We start from the raw sequence: 24,057 nt of genomic DNA on the forward strand, positions 1-24,057 counted from the left end.
GGTTTGTCTCAAGAATTATGGTCATTGACTCAGATCTTGAGGGTTTCTGAGCTAGTTGGTCTTGATTGCGTAGAGCAATACCATCCACATCGAGTAGCAATGCAATTCGGAATGGACCAAGACCTTCCAGCTTTGGTTGACCGAGCCAACAAGACACCGTGTGTAGCATGGAGTGATTACTGTAAGCCGATTAGTTATGCAAAACTGTATGTCCCTTCAAGGCTTTATGAAGCTGATGTTACAACTCGATACTTAGACTGGTGGAAGCAATCGTTGTCGCGTCTACAAGTTGCGAGTAGGGCTGTTCTGCCTCGGCTGCATATTTTCAGTACTTCTGAGATAAATCCAAAGAGATCAAAAAGAGTGAAAAGAAGTTTTGCAGGTTCTAGGAGGATGCTGGAGAGAGTACAAACAATGAAGAAAATTGATAGGTTCTCGTGGCCTAAGATAACAGCAAAGAGATAAAAAACAACAAAGAGAAGGAACTTCATCACAACGGTTAATGCAAAGCCTAGAAGATTGGACAAAATGAAGGAAGGAGATGGTTCCTTAATTCATGCTAGTTTTTCTTGCAAGGGCCTGGAAAATTCACCATTACTGACTTTAAATATCAAGAAGGAACTCAGCGATGCATCTGCTTCTATTGGTTTCCATTCACAAATATTACCATTGAGTCTAAGACTAATGAAAGAAGCAGATAATTCTCATGTTCCTCCCGGCTTTCCTCCCAAATCTAATTTAGTCAAAAGGGATTCAGCTGAGGAAGATAACCTGGCTATTAAGGAATCATTGAAGTTCAGTGAAAAACAGAATGATATCCAAAACACAAGGGAAATTATTATGCAGAATGAATCTACTGATGTTGTCTCAGTGACGGATACAGAAGATGTAAAGAGTAGAGCGAGGGACCATGTAACGGAAGGAAATGGTGAGAACTATGCTAGTGAAGTACCGGAGGATCTTGAAGCTTGGGTTAGCAGGCTTGAGAGGATCGTTGAAGAGCTAAAAGCAGCAAGATTTGGTTATAAAAGGCCAGGCTAAGCATCGATTTGAATAAACTCGTGTTTAACATGATACATGAAATTGTTTTAAGTTCTAGCATTTCAGCTAAAATTCTTGTTCTAATTATCATTTGAAAGAGAATAGAGTTTATGACAATCTTTTTTTAAACCGTACAAATATGTATCAATGACTTCAAGTGAGCTTTTGTGGTCTATAGCTCTGCAGCTAGCGAGCTTTGGGGATTTAGAGCCCTAGTGCAAATGAGCTTTGGGAATCTAGAGCTCTGGAGCAAATACCTTCAAGAATAAAATTAGGTATTGCTTTTTCAATTGAAATAGAAAATGCTATATGGTATTGGGAGTGCATTCATTTAATGAATTTTTTTTCACATTTTTTTTAACAAAAATTTATCTTACACAAGAGGTGTAGTTGATTCTAGTACGTCAAATTCAACTCCCCTTATAATCAAAATGTGGAAGAATATTTTCTTCAAATTTCGGGAGTAAATTTGGTTTCCTGTCAGATTTCTGATCCATGCCATAATAATTACATGATTTCTAAGCAGACAATGTATTAAATATCGCAAATATAGAAGTCGATGTTATTACTTTCAATAATATTTATTTTGCCAAGATTTGAAGACGATGAACATAGCAGCTTAAGAAAATAATAATATTTATAGGATAGCTTAACTAATTACTAGTCTCCGGATTTACATGGGGATAAGGTGATGATTCAGAAGTTCAAAATAGAGGATAACTGGGATACGCTAAGAGGTGACAAAATGAGTGTCAAATCACCTGAAAAAGGGTGCGGTTAATTTGTTGATTCAGAAGTTGACTTGAGCAGCATTGTAGGATTAAATTGTCATTTACAATATCAACATTATCCCTAAAGCTACAAAATTAAAAAAAGAGAATACATGATACAAATACGCCCAAAATAATAATTAATATAAAAATGTTCTAATTCAAGATTTTAAATTTGGCAAAGTCTGGGAAAGCTAGTAAAATGTGTGTATCTAGTCCAAATCTTGGATTCTATTAAAGTTTGGAAAAACTATTAAACCATGCAATTTAACAGTATAATGCCACTACACTTTTAAATCAATGGTTTAATAACTTTCATTGTCATTACACTATTAAAGCTTTTCCAAACTTTAACAAATACAGGATCCTAAATTAGAACATACACACGCGCGCGCGCGTATATAACAAGGAAGAACCTAAGTTCTAAAGGCTTGAGCTGCAAGTTTTCAATTTGAATACACAAAAATAATCAAATGGGAACACAAATCATATGTCATTTAGTTTATAAACTCGTCCATTAAAAAATATCATTTTTTATCTTACCCAGATACCTATTTTGTAATGACTATAAGACTTTCATCATTTCATTTAGTCCAAATATGCGCATGGGAGAGATTCATCGACTTAAGACCAAAACCTAATTTGATTAAATGGGGAGCCAAGATAACGAGTGGAGTTGAAAATGTGAGGACAGTTGTGGATTCAGTAGGACAGATTTTTTATTGGCGTCCCCAGATTAAAACTATGAAAAATTGGAATTTACCCAACTTTTGTGGAAAAAAGGAAATGTCGGTAACCATAGATGCTGATTCGTCTGATGAATTTCAGTCATTTGCTCGATGCTTGAGTACCTCCAAGCTAGTTGGTCTTGACTGCATAGAGTAGGACCTTCCACATCGGGTAGAAATGCAATTTGGAATGGACCAAGGCCTCCCAGCTTGTGTTGCTCGGGCAAATGAGAATCGTCATATATATTGCATGGAATAATTTCAGTGAGCCTATAAGTTATGCTAATTTGTATGTTTCATCTTAGCTCTTTATGGCTGATGTTACCATCCGATACTTAAAGTGGTGGAACCAATCATTATCCCGTCTGCAGTGCAACTGATGGGGCTTTGCCACAGAAATGAATTCTCACATGTTATGGGATTAAACCAAGCAGATCAAGAGGAGCAAAAGAATGAAGATACACTACCTTTGATGGGAAGCCGAAGAGAGCAGATGCAATATGAGGAAAGTTTTAGTCTCCCATGGTCTAAGCTAACATCAAAGAGATCAAACAGATAAAAAAAAAAAGAACTTCGTTTGGATTAATCTAACACCAAGGAAATTGGATAGAATGAAGGAGCCATACGGTGCCTTAATTCGTCGTAGCATATCTCTGACGAGTAAGGAAAGCTCAGTAGAGAGTTCAAAGCAAAAGAGAGATGTGCAAATGTCTCTGTTGCTCTTGGTTTAACTCTGAAGAGAGTAAAAAGATCGATGCCGATTTTGAAAGAAGAGAAGGAAGTTAGTGATGCTTCTGCTTCTGAAAAGCTACCGCTGAGTCTAGTAGCAATGAAGGAATCTGATAATTCCCCTGTTTCTCCTGGTTTTCCTTCGAATTCTAATTTACTCCAAACAAGGGGTTCAGTTAAGGAAAATAATTTAGCAATTAAAGACTCATTGAAATCCAAGAAAAATAAGAATGTTGTTCAGAATACAAAAGTTAGCAATGAAGAAAACTTGTCATGCCTATCTCGAACTTTTTGCATATGCATTTATGACCAGCAGTAAAACTTGTAATTTCAGTGACAGTATTGTTGTTTTAAATTGCGACACATCCGGCAAGGCGACAACAGTGACAGCGAGGATTTCATAATCAACCCTTTGCAACAGATTGTTCAGCCTCTGGTCCATCTCGGGAATGTGGAAATAGGGCAAAAAGCAAACTCCTCAGTCCTCAATAAATATTGTTTGGTAATGAAATAAATTCCCAACTTTAGTGCCTCAAACAAAACTGGAGCGTGAACACAGAAAGATATCCGTGTCTGCATACAACTCTGTTCAAGGACCTTAAAAATATAGTATGATAGTATGATAATACAAACAAGTTTGTTGGAAACGTGTCTTAGTTGCTTCAGTAACAGATTTGCTCAATAATTGGTCAACAGACCAAGTCTTTAGGAATATTTGGTTAGATATGACTAGATATTAGAAAGATATTTTGTTTTCTGTTATATTTTCCAGCTTTGTATAAAAAAGTGTTGCAGTGAATAATAGTTGTATTCCACTAAAATCTCTCTTCCTTTAGTTACTTTCAAATATTTTTCTTTTATTGTTATAAATTTTTTGCCTTGTTCTCTGCAATAAATCTACAGATTGGTGTCAGAGCATTTTTTTTCTTGAAGGACCTGTGAGTTGTGTGAGTCTAAACATAAAGCAAAAACACAATAACCAAAAAACCACAAATATAATTACCTTAAACTGATTTCTCCCATATTACACCACCAATTTTTTATAGTGATAACTATCAAGTCTGGTCTGTTAAAATGACATTCTATCTGGAAGCATTAGATCTTTGGGAAGATATAGAGGAAGATTATGATGTGCCACCATTGCCGGCAAATCCTACAATGGCTCAACTTAAGACCCACAAAGAGAGAAAGACCAAGAAGTCAAAAGCTAAAGCTTGCCTATTCATTGTTGTTTCAAGCACTATCTTTACAAGAATTATGAATTTGGAGTCAACGAAGAGTATATGGGACTATACCTCAATAAGGAATACCAGGGCAATGAAAGAACTACAAATATGCAGGCACTCAACTTGATTAGGGAGTTTGAAATGCTGAAAATGAAGGAAACAGAAACCATCAAAGACTACTCTGACAAGCTGCAAAGTATAGTAAATACGGTAAGGTTGCTTGGTAAGGACTTCTCTGATGAACGAATTGTGCAAACAATTCTTGTTACTGTGCCTGAAATATATGAGTCTAAAATTTCTTCACTAGAAGAATCTAAGGATTTGTCAAGAATATCCTTGGCTGAATTGGTAAATGCATTACAAGCACCAAAGCAAAGGAGAATGATGAGAAAAGAAGAAACGATGGAGGGAGCTCTTCAAGAAAGGCAGAAAGTTCAAGAGTAGGTAAAGACATGAACAACAAAAAGAAGAAAAAGATTGGCAACAACAACAATAGGAACAAGGATGAGACCTATCTAGCATGCCCACACTGCAAAAAGACAAACCATTCACAAAGGAAGTGTTGGTGGAGGCCTGTGTCAAGTGCAGAAAATGTGGTAAGATTGGACACATGGAGCGGATTTGTAAGTATCAACAACCTGAAGATGCAAATACTTCTTCGAAGCAACATGAAAAGGAGCAACTTTTTGTCCCAACATGCTTCGTGACAAGCAACAGCTCTAACGATTCCTGGTTGATTGACAGTGGCTGCACAAACCACATGACTAATGACCAAGAGCTCTTCAAAGAACTTGATAAAACAATCATTTCCAAAGTAAAAATTGGAAATGGTGAATTTATTTCAGCCAAAGGGAAAGGAAAAGTGGCTTTAAAAAGCTTAACATGTTTGAAGTTATTACCGATGTTCTATATGTGCCTAATATTGACCAGAACCTGCTTAGTGTTGGCCAGCTGATTAAAAAAGGCTTCAAAGTTATATTTGAAGACAAATGGTGCTTGATCAAATACGTGGAAGGTAGAGATGTATTCAAGTTGAAGATGAAAGCAAAAAGCTTTGCTTTAAATCTATTGGAGGAGAAGGAGCAAATAGCATTTTCAAGCATTGTAACTAATGCAGAATTGTGGCATAGAAGGCTCAGGCATTTCCACCGTGATGGACTTCTATATATGCATAAACATAATTTGGTGAAAGGTGTTCCTTTGCTGGAGGACAAGCTAGCAGATTGTGTGGCTTGTCAATATGGCAAGCAAACTAAAAAAACATTTCCCTCAAACAACATGGAAATCAACACACAAGCTGCAACTTGTACACACAGATGTTGGAGGACCTCAGAAAACATCATCTTTAAATGGTAGTAAATATTACGTTGAATTTATTGATGATTATACCAGATTTTGCTGGAAATATAAAGCTTTAGTGGAGAATCAAAGTGGTTGTAGGATGCAAAAGATAAGGTCTGATAATGGGAAAGAATACACAAATGAAACTTTTGACAAGTTCTGCAAAGAAGCTTGTATTGAACACCAACTCACAACTCATTACACACCATCATCCCAGAGTCTTAGTAAAAACAACCTAAGGTAAAAAACGCTTAATTCTTTAATCTATGGACAAGTTTGCATATCCATGTGTCAATCAGTATGGGTACAAGCAAACAATTGTCGCCAGATGTCACAAGAACAATGACACTTGTCATCAAAATAATTAGGACTCAAGTCAAATCAACTTCGCTTATAAATATGTCTTCTATTCTCACTAAAAGGTAAGAAAAACGGACTTAAAAGGGGAAACATTGACTTTCTTTCTCTAATGTTTCTCTCTCTAAATTTACATATCGAAAAAATCTGGTGACTGACTTGACCGTCTGAGGGTTTATGCCGGCAAAGCATGCCCTTTGATCTTTTTCTTGTGCTTATAGAGTATCATTCAGTAAGGACATTTTCACCTCCTAATGAAGTAGACCCAGAGGAGACTCAAAGGCCCATTAAGATCAATTCAAAGGGAAAACTCATCATCATTAGATCCAACTAAGAGAAATCCCAGTCCTAAAGGGGGGTCGTCTTTGATTGGAATTTTTACCTAATAAGTTGGGAAAAAAATTACACCAACAGATACAAAATTCGTTCTTTTAATAATGTCATACATAATGCGTTATTCATTTATTAATTGATATTGTAATATTATCTCGTTAATGATAATATAAAAGGTCAACTATTATTAAACACATTGTAATAATTGGTTTGGTGAGACAACATTTATGCATCGTTACTGTATTTTGAATTTATGATCTCTAGTTTGCTAAATTGAAGATATTGATAACAAAATTATTTTGATTTTTTTTTGGGGGTTTGGAAAATTATCATTTTACTACCAAAGTTATTCTGACCGTGGTTTGCCGAAAAGTACATTTTATTACCAAACATTTGTGCCGTTATCAATTCACTACTATTCCGTTAAAAAAACGTGAATATTATGGTACTGACATGATATGTCAGAATAACTTTGATAATAAAATGATAATATCCATGGGGGTTTTAATTTCATAATTGTTGCAATGGTCTCAAATTATATGGCAAATATTGATGAGGGTGATAGAAAAAAAAATAGAAATAATCACAAAAAGCACACATATGATATATGTAGTTCAATTTTTTAATCCACGTTCACGGGCAAAGAAAAAGAAGAATATTTTATTATGAAAATGGAGAATATAAGAATTGGAGTACTTATTTTACAACCCAAAACCTTAGTATACTCAAGCTCTCGAATCGCACAAGAACCTTTTAATTCTCTCAAATGCTTAGGAATTACTTCTCATTAAATACTCTTAAGTTCTCAAATTGATAGAGAACTTCAACCATACTCCAATGACTTTAGCTTCAAGATCCGTCTCTATTTATGGGCAAAGTGAACATTCAATTATCAAATAATTCGGGACCCAAATCCACTGAAATAGCCTACATTTGAGCTTGATAATCTTAACTTTTATAAGCCACCAAATGAACACAGTAATTGCATGAATAATGGAGCCCAACTGATCTCGCACGCCATCATGCATGAAATGAAGTCATGGAGCATTTATTGAATCTTGACTCTTTGCTATAAAAGTGTGGTAGAATGGCTATTTAGCGTAAAAGGTAAAGAAAGTGGACTAAATTACTAAAGAGCTTGCTGTAAAATGAGGTCCAGCTGTGTTACGACGGTTGCACCATGCCACACATGTCGTCAACCATTTAGCGTAAATGTGTTTTCGCCTTAACATGAAACACATGTAAAGAAAATTCAAATGGAAACAGTTTGGGTCATCGCATCACTAGAGTAAATTAAGCGGGGATGTGAATTTGGAAGGAAAATTCATGACATGACTAGGTCGGCTATGTTTCTTTTTTTTTTTTGGGGGGGGGGGGGGGGACAAAAGTTTCACCTTCACACACGTGTTAGGCCTCCAACTTCCGTTGGAAAATTTGCAAAACAATTTCCTTGAATTTTACCCTTTCTCATAAGTTCAAAATTACTTTTTAATTGCTCTACCAAAAAAAATTTAACAAGTTGCTTTGAGGCCCCACTTCTGAAAATGGAGTAAACCCCTAGCCAATCGTGGAATTACAAAACTAAAAATAGCATGCATAAGTTAACTTTTTTCTGAACAAAAATATCAGGTTATAAATTTTAATAAAAATAATGGTATAATTCAAAATTATTATTATTATTATTATTATTATTATTATTATTATTATTATTATTATTATTATTATTATTATTATTATTTTCTTTTACATGAGTTAAACGGATTTTTTATGATTAATTCAATCCAACTCAATTATTAGATTAAGTTGAAAAAAAATTGACTAAATTAAAAAAGAAAAATTCACTTAACCCGTAAAAGTTAAATTGAATTTGATTATATTAGATTCAATCCATTTTGTTGGATTGGGTTTTCACTCACCCCTAGCCTTGGGCGTAGGGGGTTTTGGATAACGGCAGAGACTAGGGTTTGGGTTCTACTCGACAAGTAAGGTTTCAGTTTTTATGATTCCTGTCTGACTAGGGATGGCAAAAATCCCCACGGGGATGGGTACCCTCGGGGATTTTCCCCATTCGGGGAGGGTACGGGGATAATTTTATACCCAATTTTTTTTTCGGGGAGGGGACGGGGAAAATTTTTTTCCCAACTTTTTATTCGGGGAGGGGACGGGGATGAGGTGGAATCCCCATCCCCTACCCATTTCCCCATTTTAATTTTTAATTTTATTTTTATTTTTAAAATTACTAATAAATAAATAACAAAATTATAAATATTGTTAAAAATAATAAATATCAAAATAGTTGTATGTTGGGAAAGTGGTCACCCTTTGCCGGGAATTAGTTGAAGAGTATTAATTGAAGTTTTCACCAACTGTTTATTGCTTTGATTATACTGGTAGTAGTTCTTCTACTAGATCTACAGGGGATTCTTATAAGAAAGCAACCAAATGGATGACAGGTTTTAATGATTATGTAAACAATGGAGATTGTGCAGTTGTTGCAGATGAATTAGATTCATATTTGGATGAGAAAGTTATATCTCGGATGGAAGATTTTAATATTTTGAGTTGGTGGAAGACAAATGCTAATAGGTATCCTACATTAGCTCGAATTGCTAGAGATATTTTGGCAATTCCAATTACAACAGTTGCTTCTGAATCAGCTTTTAACACTAGTGGTAGAGTTGTGAGCTCATACCATAACAAACTTCATCCAAGCACATTGGAGGCCTTAATGTGCTGTCAAAGTTGGTTACGAGCTTACAATAGCGGTATGAGTTTATTTTAATATGATTAATTTAAAATCGAAAATAAAAAATGTATTAGACTATTAATTATTCGGGGACCGGGGACCCTCGGGGATCCCCTGTTATTATTCGGGGAGGGGATGGGGATTCTCTCAAGCAATTTTGACGGGGACGGGGAGGGGACGGGGACATATGCAAAACATCGGGGATGGGTATGGGGAGATTGGTCCCCTCCCCTCCCCTCCCCATTGCCATCCCTATGTCTGACTACGAATGCAGTGCGGCGAATGAAACGACAGCGAATCAACTAGAAAAATAAATAAATAAATAAGGTGTTAAGAGTTGTTTTGTTGCGTCATTCAGTAGGCCATGAAATGGCGTCGTTTAATTTTTAGTGTTTAAGTTTTATTTTTTTAATTATTTAGTCAGTGAAAATCCTGGTCAAAATCCAAAGTTAAAATAAAAATCTATATATCTTAACTGCGTAAAGACAAATTTTAAATCACTGGTAAATCATAAATGTTTAACAGCCACAAAATCTACCACAGTTATAATCTGAGCACTCTTCTTCCTCCAAATTGCTTTCTGTCTTCTCTCTCGGCTGTGGCTTCTATGCGGCTGCCGAATAGGTGGCCTTTTACGATATTGCTAACCGCCTCTCTTTGTCAATCACTACGCCAAAAGGCTTTCTAATTTAAAACAAACTTAAACCTTTGTACATGATCTCATTAACACATTTAGCCCCCACTTATTAACTCTTTAGCCAATAGTTTGCGAAAATAAATATATTGCTTTGCATGTGACACTCAATGTCAAAATTGGTGATTAAATTATTTTGATAAAAATTTAATTTATATCACTTTTATATTCCTTTCCTCTTTTCTTTCACAGTCTGTAATTATTTTTCATTTAAGCTCCAATTTGTTCATTCTTTTTATTTGAATATTTCTAATGAAAAAAAAAGAGTAAGAATCTTAATATTTTAGTCTCAAAATTAAATTTTAATATCATCTGCCACTCATCTATTTAATAATGAATTTCATAATTTATAAAATTATTTAACTATTGTCTAATGAATAAATATCACATCAATCAGAACTCAAAATAAAACTTAAATACTAAAGTACCTTGTATTACTCTATTTACTATAAATACCTACACTAAGAAAAATGAAAAATAAGATAAAACCCAACAGAAAAAATTAATTTAATATAAAATAATGTCAAGCAACCGTTAAAAATAATATATAAATTATGGGCACATAAGCTTTGCTTTTATAATGCTTGCGACCGACGCTGCAGCAATTTTGGAAGCCAAGCCAAATTCTTAAGCCCAAAGGCTTTATAAATTTAAAAGCCCTTAAGCCCAGATTCCCTTTTTGATTTGAATTTAAAAGTCTTACACGGGCAACTCTACTAATGCCATAATGGATTGGGTTTCATATTTAACTTCTTGTTCTTTGATCTTCAAATCCTTGCGCAGCAAATCCAATAGCGTTTAGCTCTTTCAGATTTTGATCTCTTCAATTAAGTTTATTTCCTAATCTTCAATCCATTATGTTGTTCAATAAAAATAAATTAATTAATAAAAATTAAAGGTAAAATATATGGATAAATGTTGTCCAACAAGATTCAATTAAGAAGTATGAGGTGAAAAACGTGAGCTCAAATCAATAAAAGCTATATAATTTATTAACTTTAAAGAAGCAAATCATGATTTTTTTTTCTTTTATTAGGAATGCATTGTCCAACAAGATTAATCGTGCATTAATTAATCACTAATCAAAATGGGTTGGAATCAGAATGTGCTGAAATCAAAATAAAGAATGGAAATCATAATAAATTGTTTATTTTAACTATAAGAATCGGATTCAAAATGAATCGTATTGACATTGATATGTTTACTTTATCTTGTAATCGGAATAAAAATAAACTAGATTGTTACAAGTTACTGAAAAGTCCTTAATTACGTACCTATTGTCATAATTATTATTTTGTATTTTAATTATTGTCGTTGTTGTTAAAAAATTATTATTATTATTAATTATTGTTAATAATAATAATATTAATGTTCACGTTAATATTTATTAATTAAATGTTTTTTATCATTAATATAATAATAATAATAATCATCATCATCATCATCAGAACCGGCAGCTATTGGGGACGGGACGGCTACTGCTGGTGGTGGTTCAAATTTTGTGACAGTTGCTACTGTTGGTTGTTGCCCAAACAGAGTTGACGAGGTGGCCAATCGGTGGCCAGCTGCTACTCCATCGACAATGACCAACGGTGACGATGAGGGTGTTGTGCTTTCGACAGCAACGTTTGGCTTTCATGGCTTCGACGAGTTTAGGGGTATGTTGTTCTTTATTTTTTGTTATTTATATTTTTTAATTTAAACTGATGGTAGTTTTGTAATACTAAAAGCTTAGTATGGGTAAAATCGATACTCCTCAAAATGAGAGTCTAATTCACACCCCTTAGTAATCAATCTCTCCTCTCCAAAATCCAATTTGATGTGGGTCTCACCTAAATGATTTTGATTCTGCACCTTATTTTTTGAAGTAAATATTGTCGATTATTCCAATTCTAAATTTCGTTTTCCCAATTCAAGAAGTAAATGCACCATAAAATTATTTTTGTGAAAAATCGTAAAGTTATTTTTGTGAAAAACCGTAAAGTTATGCTTGAGCCACTAATAATATCAAAATACTTAAAATTTTCTACTTTGTTGAACCAATAGCGATAAAATTGTCTTTGAAATTTAGATGCAAAGTAATTATCAAAGAGACCATAGGCAAATACGTAAGGACTGTTGGAGGAGGAAGCTAGTGTGCTATAGTATGAAAGTAGAAAGTATTCTTAGTAAGAGAATATGGTTAGGGGAAGTAATTGAGAATTGAGAAAAGATAGGACTTAAACCCCTTATGGTTTAACTTTAACTTATTTTATTAAAATTTTCCGGTTCACACTTTCACAATTGAGCAAATGCTTCAACTTATAGTGCACGTCACCGACATTACAAATGCATTTTATCTAACTATTTTTTGACCACTCAATTAAACTAACTTATTTTTCTACCACACACTCTTAACACATAAATTTTTCACTAGCTAATTTCCAACCAAAATTACTCTCTAGATATTTAGCGCTTAGCTCTTGAAGATTTACAAATTAATATTTCAAGAAGGACGCTATAAATAGCAGGCTGTATATTGAAGCGTTCTCTCAACCACATGAATTTCTATTTTCTATTGAAACCAATAATGAAACTTGCTGTTGCCCTTCTTTTACTAGAGTTGCTTGCTCTAGCAAATATCAAAATTGGCTATTGCAATGGAAGCGCTTATATTGGTTGTATTCAAAGTGAAAGAGAAGCGCTGTTAAGGTTCAAGCAAGATCTCAAAGATCCCGCGAACCGGCTGGCCTTATGGAGTGATGGGAATTGTTGCACTTGGGCTGGTGTTGTCTGCAACGACTCGACAGGCCATGTCCTAGAGCTCCGCCTCGGAAATCCTTTTCTGCATGATGATGAACCTTTTTGGCTTGAAGATTATAAGGACGAGACGTCAAAGTTGATTGGTAAGATAAATCCATCTCTGCTTGATCTGAAGCATTTGGTTTACTTGGAATTGAGCAACAATAATTTTGAAAAAGCTCAGCTTCCTGTATTCCTTGGTTCCATGGGGAGTTTAAGACACATTGATCTCTCCAGAGCAGAATTTACGGGAATGATTCCTTACCAGCTCGGGAACCTTTCTAATCTCCAATATCTTGATCTCAGTAGTCAAATCCCTTTGTCTTTTTTATATTTGGAAAACTTTTCCTGGTTATCTGGTCTATCTTTGCTAAAGCACCTTGATTTAACTGGCGTGGATCTCAGTACAGCCTCTGACTGGTTTTTGGTGACAAACATGCTCCCTTCTTTACAAGTGTTAAAATTGTCAGCTTGCAGCCTCCATAACAGCTTGCCCGAGCTACCTATTGCAAATTTCTCATCTCTCTACACCCTTGATCTCAGTTACAACGAGTTTGATAACACTTTGGTTCCTAGTTGGGTTTTTGGTCTAAGTCATTTATGCTGCGTTTACTTTTTGGATTGGAGTGGGAATCCTGAGGAGTGAGAATCCTTGGATTAGGAGTGTGGAGTGGGAGTGAGAGTAGGGTGTTTACTTAGACTAAATGAAAGTATGGATTGTCAATCAGAATCCTAATTATTTGTTTACTTTGTCTTGGATTGGGAGTAAATTGTTTTAATTTATAATTTTATCCTTATGTACAAAATTATAATTTGTAATTAAAAAATTAATAAAAAATATATTTAGAAAATAAAATAAATATTTTATTATATTTATAAATTAATAATAATTACTAATATTCTTAATTATATAAATCATAATTTTTTATTAATTTTAATTTAAATTATGTGAATAAAAATTATTAATAATAGCAACACAAATGAAATATTATTATTGATAATATAGTACAAAATTAATATTTTTTTAGAATAAAATATTTATTATTATTAAATAAATAATTAATTAATATTTATTAAAATTAATGTTTAATATTATTAATTTAAATATAATATTTATTTATTTTTATTTTATTAAATTTAATAAAATAAATATGATATAATTATTATTTTTAATAAATATGATATTATTTATTTTATTAAATATTATTTATTTATTTATTTTTATAAGGATAAAATGGGAAGAGGGGGGAGTGGATTCCCACTCCCACCTCCTCCCATGGGAGTGGGAATTCCACTCCCCACTCTAAAATTGAGTGGGACCCACGAATTCCCACTCCCACTCCCCCTTTTTTAAGGTAAGTAAACACTGGAGTGGGAGGAATACACACTCTACACTCCCACTCCAGAAAGTAAACATTATCTTAATCTTTCTTAATCGAGGTTTTAATTCCTTTGGAGGTCCAATCCCTGATGGACTTCAAAACTTGACTTCTCTTGAACATCTTGATTTGCGTTCCAACAATTTCATTTCTTCGATTCCCACCTGGTTGCATAAATTCACCCGTCTTGAGTACCTTTCACTTCGTGGCAATAGATTAGAAGGCCAGATTTCTAGCGTTGTAGGAAATTTGAGTAGTACTATCAAATCACTCAATCTCGATTACAGTGAAGTTCAAGGGAAAATTCCAACCTCAATTGCAAGACTTTGTAACTTGAGGTCAATCTCTATAATAGATGTCAAATTGAGTCAAGACATATCCCAAATCATAGATATTTTCTCAGGATGTGTTTCAGATGTGATAGAGATTGTTGACTTACGCGATAATAAACTCTCGAGTCAACTGATCAATGAACTTGGGCAATTTAAAAGTCTACAAGGTCTTTTACTGGGTGACAACATGATTTCTGGTCATATTCCATCTTCTCTGGGAAAACTTTCATCCTTGCAAGCTGTAAGTCTTTCAAATAACAAATTGAACGGAACTCTTTCTGAAATTCATTTTGCCAATCTCACAAGTTTGTTAGCTTTTTATGTTTCTGGAAATTCATTAACTCTCAAAGTCAGTCCTGACTGGGTTCCTCCTTTTAAAAAGATCAAATCACTAGACTTAGGTTCTTGTAATTCAGGCCCTCAGTTTCCATCTTGGATTAATTCACTAGAGCATTTGCTTTTTCTAGATATGCCCAACTCAGGAATTTTAGGTACCATACCCAGTAGGTTTTTTAAATCTATACCCCGTAGATTAAAGCATTTCAATCTCTCTCACAACCATATCTACGGGGAAATTTCTAGTTTATCTGAGGCTACTCAACTGGAGTCTGTTGACTTGAACTCGAATAGTTTATCTGGTCCAATACCTTTTATTCCCTTCAACATACGTTTACGTGATTTGTCCAACAATGCTTTAGCTGGATCCCTGTTCCATTTCTTGTGTTCTGAGAGAAATGAAGCGAAGCATTCGATGGAATTTCTCATCCTTACGAACAATTCTTTGTCTGGAGAATTACCCGATTGTTGGATGAATTTGCAACATTTGTCGGTCCTGAAGTTAGGTAACAATGCGTTTACTGGTGCCCTTCCAGCCTCAATGGGAAGTTTAACTTCGCTCCACTCGTTGCAGCTTGACCACAACAATCTTTCTGGGCCAATACCCGCATCACTTCAAAATTGTGCAAAGTTAGTAGTCTTTGACATTGGTGAAAATGGGTTCTCTTGAAATATTCCAGCATGGATTGGAGAAAAGCTTTTAATAATGATCCTCCGCCTTCGAACAAACAAATTCCACGGTCATATACCAGCCGAGCTTTGTCGTCTAACTTCTCTACATATCTTAGACCTTTCTCATAATAATTTTTCTGGAACTATACCGAGATGTATCAATAACCTCACAGCCATGATGAACCAGAGCAATTCTATGGAGACTGATATAGAATATTATACCTTTAGTAATCACTTTAGCATTAGATTCATCGAGAATGCATTGGTCGTGATGAAAGGAAGAGAGCTGGAGTATAATACCATGCTTAAATTGGTAAGATGTATGGATCTGTCTGGAAATAATCTTTCAGGAGACATTCCGGAAGAAATGACAAATCTTTTAGCATTGCAATCACTGAATTTGTCACACAATTTTCTTACTGGAAAAATTCCTGAGAACGTGGGCGCCATGAGATCATTGGAGTCCATTGATTTCTCTGGAAACCTTCTTTCTGGTGGAATCCCACAAAGCATTTCAAGTTTGACGTTTCTGAGTCACTTGAACTTGTCTGATAACAACTTGACCGGAAAAATTCCTTTGGGCACTCAACTGCAAGGCTTTAACGCGTCCTGTTTTGCTGGAAACAATCTTTGTGGCGCTCCGCTTCCCAAGAATTGCACAGATCAGAATGTTCCGATACCAGCTGAAAATGAAAATGGCAGTGAAGATGAAAACGAAATGGGCTATTGGTTATATGTGAGCACGGCATTTGGATTTGTGGTGGGCGTTTGGTGTGTAATTTCTTGTAAGAAATGTAATATTCCATCAACAGAAGATGGAGGTACAAATATTGTCATTTCTTGGATCTCATTAGTGCCAAATTAGGATGCTTGTAAGAAATGTTGCTTGACTGGACTATTTTATGTAATATATTTACAGCTGTGTCTTTTCATGTATCCAACAAATGGAGATTCGATAATGAAATTAATGGACAGCTTTTTTCTTATTTTTCATTTTAGTTCTATTCCTATTCTCTTTCCCTTGATATGTGAAAGTTCACGAAATTAATTAAATAATAATAGAATCGATTCAATAAGTGAGGATCACTTCAATATTTAGCCCTCAATATAACTCAGCGTACTATTTTGAAGCTTGAGAATGTAATATTTTATTATTTATGCTAAAAATCATTGCAGCGTTTTGTGGAACTTTTAAGGTTTAATTAATGAGATACAGTGACCATATAGCATGAATTGAAATCTCCCATGAACTTCGTTACTGGTTAGTCACTAGCCTCTACCTCTTCCACTATTGTTTGTCGCTCAATTCTCAATCATTTTTAATTCTTAATTTTTATTGATTTTCCGGTTGAAAAACAGAGCGTGAACAATCCTGACATGTTATAGGCATGGAATTGATATGTAGTGGATAAGCTGGACATAACTACTCGCACAAAATCATTCAATAACTAAGGCGGCCCCGTTTAAAGATCCAAGCTTTTTAGCCCCAGCAAATAATCTCATCGGGGCCTATTCCGAGATAGAGGAATTTTATTCATTGTGCGACATTAGATTGTACGTCGAATAAACGGAACAGTTTTTTTTTTTTAACCTTTTACTCATTCAACTATATTGAATTACATTCAATTTTGCTGTGTGCTATTCTTGTCAGTGAGTAATTGCAATCAAAACAGAACATAGGACCAGCCAGTGCGATATTCTTCCAGTTCTCATTAGGAAAACTACTAAAACACATGTATACATATGCATAAATATGAATCCACAACATTCTTTCGAATAAGAACGCTTTTTCTTCAAATATTTTCTTGTGTTTCTTGTTCACAACCCAAAATGATCAAACCATTCGTAAAAAGGCTCAAGAAATTCCAGTGCAGCAGTTGGAGACAGTCTAGGAAACTCCTTTACCTGTCTGCTAATCTTGATGGGATACTTAACACCTGAATATCCCCAGGTAATACTCATTTTCTGCAATACTTGTCCATACTTTAATATAAACCTCACCAACTCTAGTTGATTCTCGTTACCGTAAAACTCCAATATCTCAACCGTTTTGAGATGATGCGTCAGACATGGAATACCCTTATCTGGTATTTTCCAGAGATCACCATCTTTAAACTGTCAGAGTGAAAACAAATAAAATATCAATGCCAGAAGTAAGGAAGTTTTTCTGACAAAACAGGTTATATGCCAATCAGGTATTATGCCAAACAACACTCCAAAATCCAAATGCTGACCAGGCGAAAATAAATATTCCAAAATTAGCTGATCAATTGGATGGATCCAATTCCATAAGAAACTAATTCTCAGCTAATGTTCACACATTCTTCTGTGCAAACATGACCTAAGCTGTGGTAATCATCAGGATGCTATCTTTATGGGATAGGCCCAAGGAGGCACTCAATTTTTTGCATGTGAGTACTCGCACGCTTATAAGTGTATTATCTTCAGTTTGAACCACAACATTGCCAAATCCAATTAACATTAAACAAGATTAATTACGCCTAACTGGACCAATAATTCTAGGTATTGAAATTACCCAATCAAAATATATTGCAAGTGCTTCAAGATTGGGAGAGCAGTTGAGCAAGTTGATTGTTGATTGTATGGTCTGGTCAAATGGGCCAACAATCAGCTTTAAAGACTTCAAATTATACAATGGAGAGAAGAAGCAATCTGGCTTAGCAAATACAACATTGAGAAGCTGCAGGTAGCACATAAAAAGAAATTATAAACCATAAGGATCGGGATTCCGAGATAATCACAAGCAAAATTCAACTATGTACCAATGATATTCATAAAGAGTCGTGACTTACGTTTGAGTCTCAGTAAGCAACAAAAAAGAGTTTTGCTCACAAGTTGGCTTGGCAATGGTAAGAGCTAAGAACATCGACTAATGCTTTCAATGGTCATAGCATATAAATGTTCTACATAAGGCTCATAAAAGGAAAAATTGAAAGAGTGAGGCGGTAGGAAAAATAGAAAAAGAAAATGGGCACAATTAGAAAGACAGGTCTGCAACTAGCAAATATCAAATGATACAATTACATCCTAATTATATTTATAGTACACAAGTGATATGTCAAACACATATCAGATTCCAAAAACGGCTTACACGATCACAGTTATTTAAAGCAAACTAGACTCCATTGAAACCAGTTGCATTGTCAAATGTAAACGGTCAACAAAATCACCAAACAAGAAACCAAATAGTAGCACATTTAAGGAGAGCATAGATTCACACCCAGGAAACAACCATATTTAGTTTCAGAACTTCAGCATTGCGAACTCCATCGAATATTTTACTCACACCATAACAAACATCATCATCACCGTCAATATCTAAGTAAATGTATGCCTTTTTTAAGGACTTTAACCCCTCAAAGGAGAACTCCAGTTCGGCTGAGCCTGAAAATTTCAAAGACAGAAGATTTGGGCAGGCAAGCTTTACCTCACAGTTGGCCAAACCTTTTGGTTCACAGAATCCAACATCATCTATGGTCAAATGCTTTAAACTGGTTGCTGAAATATCAAGAATCTTGAAATCACGGAAAAAACAAGCCGCCATATTCAAATTTTCAAGGAGTGGACAGCTTGAAATAAACTTACGGAACAAGTTAGAATCCAATAACTCAACCTTTTGCAAATCGAGGGACTTGAGCCGGGTAAAACCAGCACAAGTAGGCAGCTCTAAGACACCCTGACGGTACACTTTTTTGCCAAAATCTAACTTCAATGACACCAATGACTCACAAGTTACAAGACAACGGGGCAACTTAATAGATTCTTCTGAAATAATATCCAAATCAAGTACTTGCACATTTCGTTGTGCTACAGCACTTAACCATCTGTAAAGTGTATAATCATCGACACAATTGAAGCACGAAAGAAGAAATCTTTGAATATTAATGGACCCATTTTGAGACAGCAACACCCAGTTGACAAAATCTTTGAACTTCTCATTGATTTTTTCAAGTGACCATTTTTCCTGCGGATTTGACCAAATATTGTGAATATTGAAGTTCAAGTACGGAATTGAAAGCCAGAAGCACCTCCATTTTCGCGAAACAGCGCTTGCTCTAACAACATCAATTGTGCCAAGGAACGAGAATATGTGATGAATAATGGGCTCAGGAAGATTGCTGAGTCTGTCAACATCTTCACCGCCACCTCTCAATCTCGGAATTTTTGTGCTCTTAAAAGCGTCTACCATTGAACTAGAATTTTGGGTTTTTATGTTAGTATCTATCTGGGGTATCAATGGATCCACTTACTCATCCATAGATACTTATCAAGTGGAAAGGAGATTGGGAATTCGGAGGTTAGAAATGAATACGGCGGGGGGAAATTTTCCCGCCAAATTAAAAAACCCTAATTTTGGGGATTTTATAAGTGGACGAATTGCCTACTTCAAACGAATAGTTGTCTTGTACTCTTGTTCTCCTTTCGGGGATCTTTAAGGCAGTAAGGCCTGTTACTTTCCTCTTCTCAAAAAAGGCATTTTATTTCGTATTCGTGGAAGAGGTTACCTGAGTTCAAGTTCAAACCTTTGTCCTATTATACATATCATCTATGTTTATTCTGTATGTTATGAAAAGTATAATATCATACCAGATCACAGTTGTATAACATACAATTAGAGTGCAAATCGACAACAATTTGAAATAAATATTAATATCATAATTCATAAACCCTTTCAGAATTGGACAACAGAAAACTGAAAAGCTGCATAATTGGATAGTATTTTGAAGCAAAATACATTGCTGTCCTTGTAACTGGCTCTGTTTCCACTTTCCACAAATCCAAAAGAATGTTCGCTTCAAGCAAATCAAATATAGATGACAAACAAAGTTACTCTCACATATATCATATTTCCATCATAAGTCAATCATCTTAATATTTCACAGAAGTCAAAAGGTGATTTAGGCTGAAGGAATTTCAGTATAACACTGGAAGATGATCTCGGAAACTTCATTATCCTCGAGATGATCTCCCTACGATTGTAGACATCTTCCAACCAACTAATCCTCAATTTTTGTAACACGTGTCCATTCTTTAGAAGAAATCTCACCAACTCAAGTTCATTTTCATGACCTTTAAATTCAACTAAATCAACCGTCTTGAGATGACATGTCAAACACAAAATAGCCTTGTTAGATATTTTCCACTCATCAAAATATTCACCCTGTAAAGAGAAAATGGATAGGATGTAGGTAAGTAATGCAAGGAAATAAATCTGAACAAGAATAATTTCTTAAAGCAAATAATAGGGTAAGATAAGACTTAAGTATGAAAAGGTAAATCATCTTAATTGACAAAACATAATATTCTCAGTTGGCGGAGCCACCCTGCTGAGTCTAATTTTTTTAGAAACCATTTTTTCTTATTTCAACAAAAAAACTTATTTGCTCCAATTCAATTTTTATTTGTTCCAGCCGACTTTAAATAATATACAAAAAAAGTAGGCTCAAAGACTCAAACTCACAATAGATGAGTATGTTAAATCCAAAATGAATTGCAAACAATAAGTAAAATCAAATTCTTCTAAGTAAATTAAATTTACCCTCACTCGGTTTAAGGTCATGCTATGCCATTGCACATATGCCCTTTCTTGTTATGGTAACACAACAAAAGAGCATCAAGATTAACTTTTACCATCACGCTTTATCAGACCTACTTCGAAACTATTGTATTAATTGAAACCAAGCCTGGTGACACTTTAAAAAGATTAAACTCCTAGTACATAGATGAGAGATATGATAAAATAAGTGGGTAGAAGAAATTGTGTCTAACAAATGAACAAACTTAGGTGTTGAGATTACCGCATCAAAATATATTGTAAGAGCTTCAAGGTTTGGAGAGCGGTTGAGCAATCTAATTATTAACGGCACGGTCCATTCAGCCATAGTCACGCAAAGTATTAAAGACTTCAAATTATTGAATGAAGCAGAAAAATATGATCCTTCTTCAAGTGAAGCGTTCAGAATCTAGAGATCCACAAAAAATAAAAATAAAAATCAAAAGAGTAAACATAGGTCAGTGGGAATGCAATAATTAAAGAGACAACCTAATTACCGATGATTTCTACAAATTCGAGTCACATACCAATGGGTCCAATTCTTGATATTAAGAACAAACTGATTATTCAGATTAATGTGGCATCATCATTCAATGTCATTATCGCTTACAAAAGTATATTGAGTTCAATTGATGTTTATAAAGCAGATAACAAGTCATTTAATGAAAAAGACCGAAAAAATTAAAGCTGTAGACAAGTACTAATGAAGTCATGTTACATCACAATGAAAAATATGAAAACATACCTCGTAAAGAGTACTAGACAGTTTCAGAACTTCAACTCCACAAAGTCCATTAAGAATTTTGGACAAACGATGACAAATCTCTATATCCTCCATATGCTCACCGATATCTTCCAAGAAAACAAAAGTATTTTGTAAAGAGTTTAAGCCCTCCAAAGTGATGTCAGGTAATAGTAGAGCAAAAATATTGAAAGACACAAGATTTGGGCAAGCGATCTTAAGCTTGTAGCTGCCAAATTCATCACCACCAAACTCGATGCGATCAAGTGTCAAAGACTTCAAACTAGCAGATGAAATGTCAAGAATCCTCAAATCAGAAAAACGACATGAATCCATAATCAAATTCTCAAGGAAGGGAGAACTTGAAATAAGTTTAAGAAAGAAACTATGGTCCAATAACTCAACATGTTTCAAATCAAGAGATTTGAGCCGACTAAAACCAACAGAAGTAGATGGTAGCTTTAAAACACACTTGTCAATCTCCAAACCAAAATGTAACTTCAGTGCCTCCAATGACTCACAGATTACCTCACAGCTGCGCAAACCTTTGCGTTCACTTAATAAAAACTCATCTATGGTCAGATACTTTAAACTGGTTGATGGAATATCAAGAATCTTGAAATCACGGAAAAAACACTCTTTCATGTACAAATTCTCAAGGAGAGGACAGCTTGAAAGAAACTTACGGAACAAGTTATAATCCAATACCTCAACATGTTGTAAATCAAGAGACTTTAGCTGGTTAAATCCAGCACAAGTAGGCAGATTTAAGACACCCTGGTGCTCTCGGTTGCCAAAATCTAACTTCAATGACATCAATGACTCACAAGTTACAAGACAACGGGGCAACTTAATAGGTTCTTCTGAAATAATATCCAAATCAAGTACTTGCACATTTCGTTGTGCCACGGCATTTAACCATCTGTAAAGTGTATAATCATCGACACAATTGAAGCACGAAAGAAGAAATCTTTGAATATTAATGGACCCATTTTGAGACAACAATACCCAGTTGACAAAATCTTTGAACTTTTCATTGATTTTTTCAAGTGACCATCTTTCTAGCGGATTTGACCAAATATTGTGAATATTGAAGTTCAAGTACGGAATCGAAAGCCAGAAGTACCTCCATCTTCGCGAAACAGCGCTTGCTCTGACAACATCAATTGTCTCCAGGAACGAGAATATGTGATGGATAATGGGCTCTGGAAGATTGCTCAGTCTATCGCCACCTTGGCAATCGCCGCCAATATCAGAACACACTACGAATTTCGGAATTTTAGGGTTTCTTCGAAGAGCATTTTCCATTGAATTGAATTAAAAAATTTTGGGGGGTTTCTGGTTAGGTTTGTATCTTGAGGTGGATTTGGGGGTTTCAATTGAAAACTTAGCGTGAGAATCTATTACGGCGGGAAAATAAATGATTTTCGCGCTTCTTATTTCTCTGAAGAGAGTGGGCCTTACGTTCCATTGTCGACCGAATAAAAAGCAGACACCTCATCGCGGTTCGTACAAGCCCATAATCACTGCACTCACGGTGAACATCGTCACCGTAACTCAACAAAGGTGGGGACGATAGCGGGCACTCCTCCAATGCCGTAAGTAGACCATTGAGAGTGGTGGTGCTATCAGTGGCCATATCGAAAAGGAAATGTTTATTTTCTTCTTTTGAAAGATTTTTCTTTTATTTGGTCCCCAGTGATGAATAAATTATAAATATGCAGCAATATTTTTTAGGGTACTGAATGAAATTTTTATGGATTTTTTTCCCCCAAAACTTTATTTTTTCAATTTGAACTTGGAGCTAAAGTAGGGCTGATTGAGCTTGCACTATTGTTGGATGCTGCAATAATTGAGGAAGTGAAGTGAGAGAGAATAAATCCTAGAATCTCAGTCTTTTATTAAATGAAAATTCCAGTTTGTGGGTGCTGTAAGATACATCCGCTTCTTTTGTTACTTTTGCTTAATTTTGCTCTTCTTGTTAGAGATCTATTGATGATGATTCCTTTCTTATGGGTTTGGCTTCAAGTTCAGAGTAAATTAAGTTTCAATATCTTAATTTTTTTTTGGGGCATTTATTTAGGAAAAAAAACGGCACTTTTACATTTAGGGGCAAAAAAATCATATAACTAATTTTTTGTTAATTCTCTTACTTGAATGAAGATGGAAGTGGATGGATTCAACAAAATGTAATTTTAACTGAAATTCTGCCAAAAAAATGTGTATTTTTGAAAAAATTAAAAAAAATGTGGTTAATGGATAATTGTCTTAAAAT

At 34.8% G+C, this 24,057-nt stretch overlaps 2 protein-coding genes across 8 annotated transcripts in view; one reads left to right on the forward strand and one right to left on the reverse strand.

Moving 5' to 3' along the window:
• LOC102618124 (F-box/FBD/LRR-repeat protein At5g53840-like) overlaps positions 1–23,633 on the reverse strand; it is a 66,580-nt gene extending 42,947 nt beyond the window's left edge. Inside the window, exons 1-6 of one of the 7 annotated variants that reach the window (XR_008051628.1) lie at positions 21,786–23,629; positions 21,285–21,449; positions 18,707–20,647; positions 18,279–18,389; positions 18,002–18,166; positions 17,183–17,580 (exon numbers count right to left, since the gene is read on the reverse strand). Coding sequence is in view for 3 of the 7 variants with exons in the window: in XM_052433271.1 (XP_052289231.1) it covers positions 21,285–21,449; positions 21,786–23,090 (1,470 nt within the window). In the remaining 4 variants the exon portion in view is untranslated. Of the gene's footprint in view, positions 1–17,182; positions 17,581–18,001; positions 18,390–18,706; positions 20,648–21,284; positions 21,450–21,785 lie in introns of those variants that run through there. The other 6 variants (XR_008051629.1, XR_008051627.1, XR_008051630.1 and 3 more) reach the window with 6 other exon arrangements.
• On the forward strand, positions 12,401–13,609 carry LOC107176680 (receptor-like protein EIX2). Its single transcript, XM_025097845.2, has one exon. It carries the CDS (start codon positions 12,505–12,507, stop codon positions 13,390–13,392), a length of 888 nt encoding a protein of 295 aa, XP_024953613.2. The 5' UTR covers positions 12,401–12,504; the 3' UTR covers positions 13,393–13,609.
• Positions 23,634–24,057: the final 424 nt, after the last annotated feature.

This window comes from Citrus sinensis, chromosome 9, assembly GCF_022201045.2.
Source record: "Citrus sinensis cultivar Valencia sweet orange chromosome 9, DVS_A1.0, whole genome shotgun sequence".
In the NCBI taxonomy this organism is placed as follows: domain Eukaryota; kingdom Viridiplantae; phylum Streptophyta; class Magnoliopsida; order Sapindales; family Rutaceae; genus Citrus; species Citrus sinensis.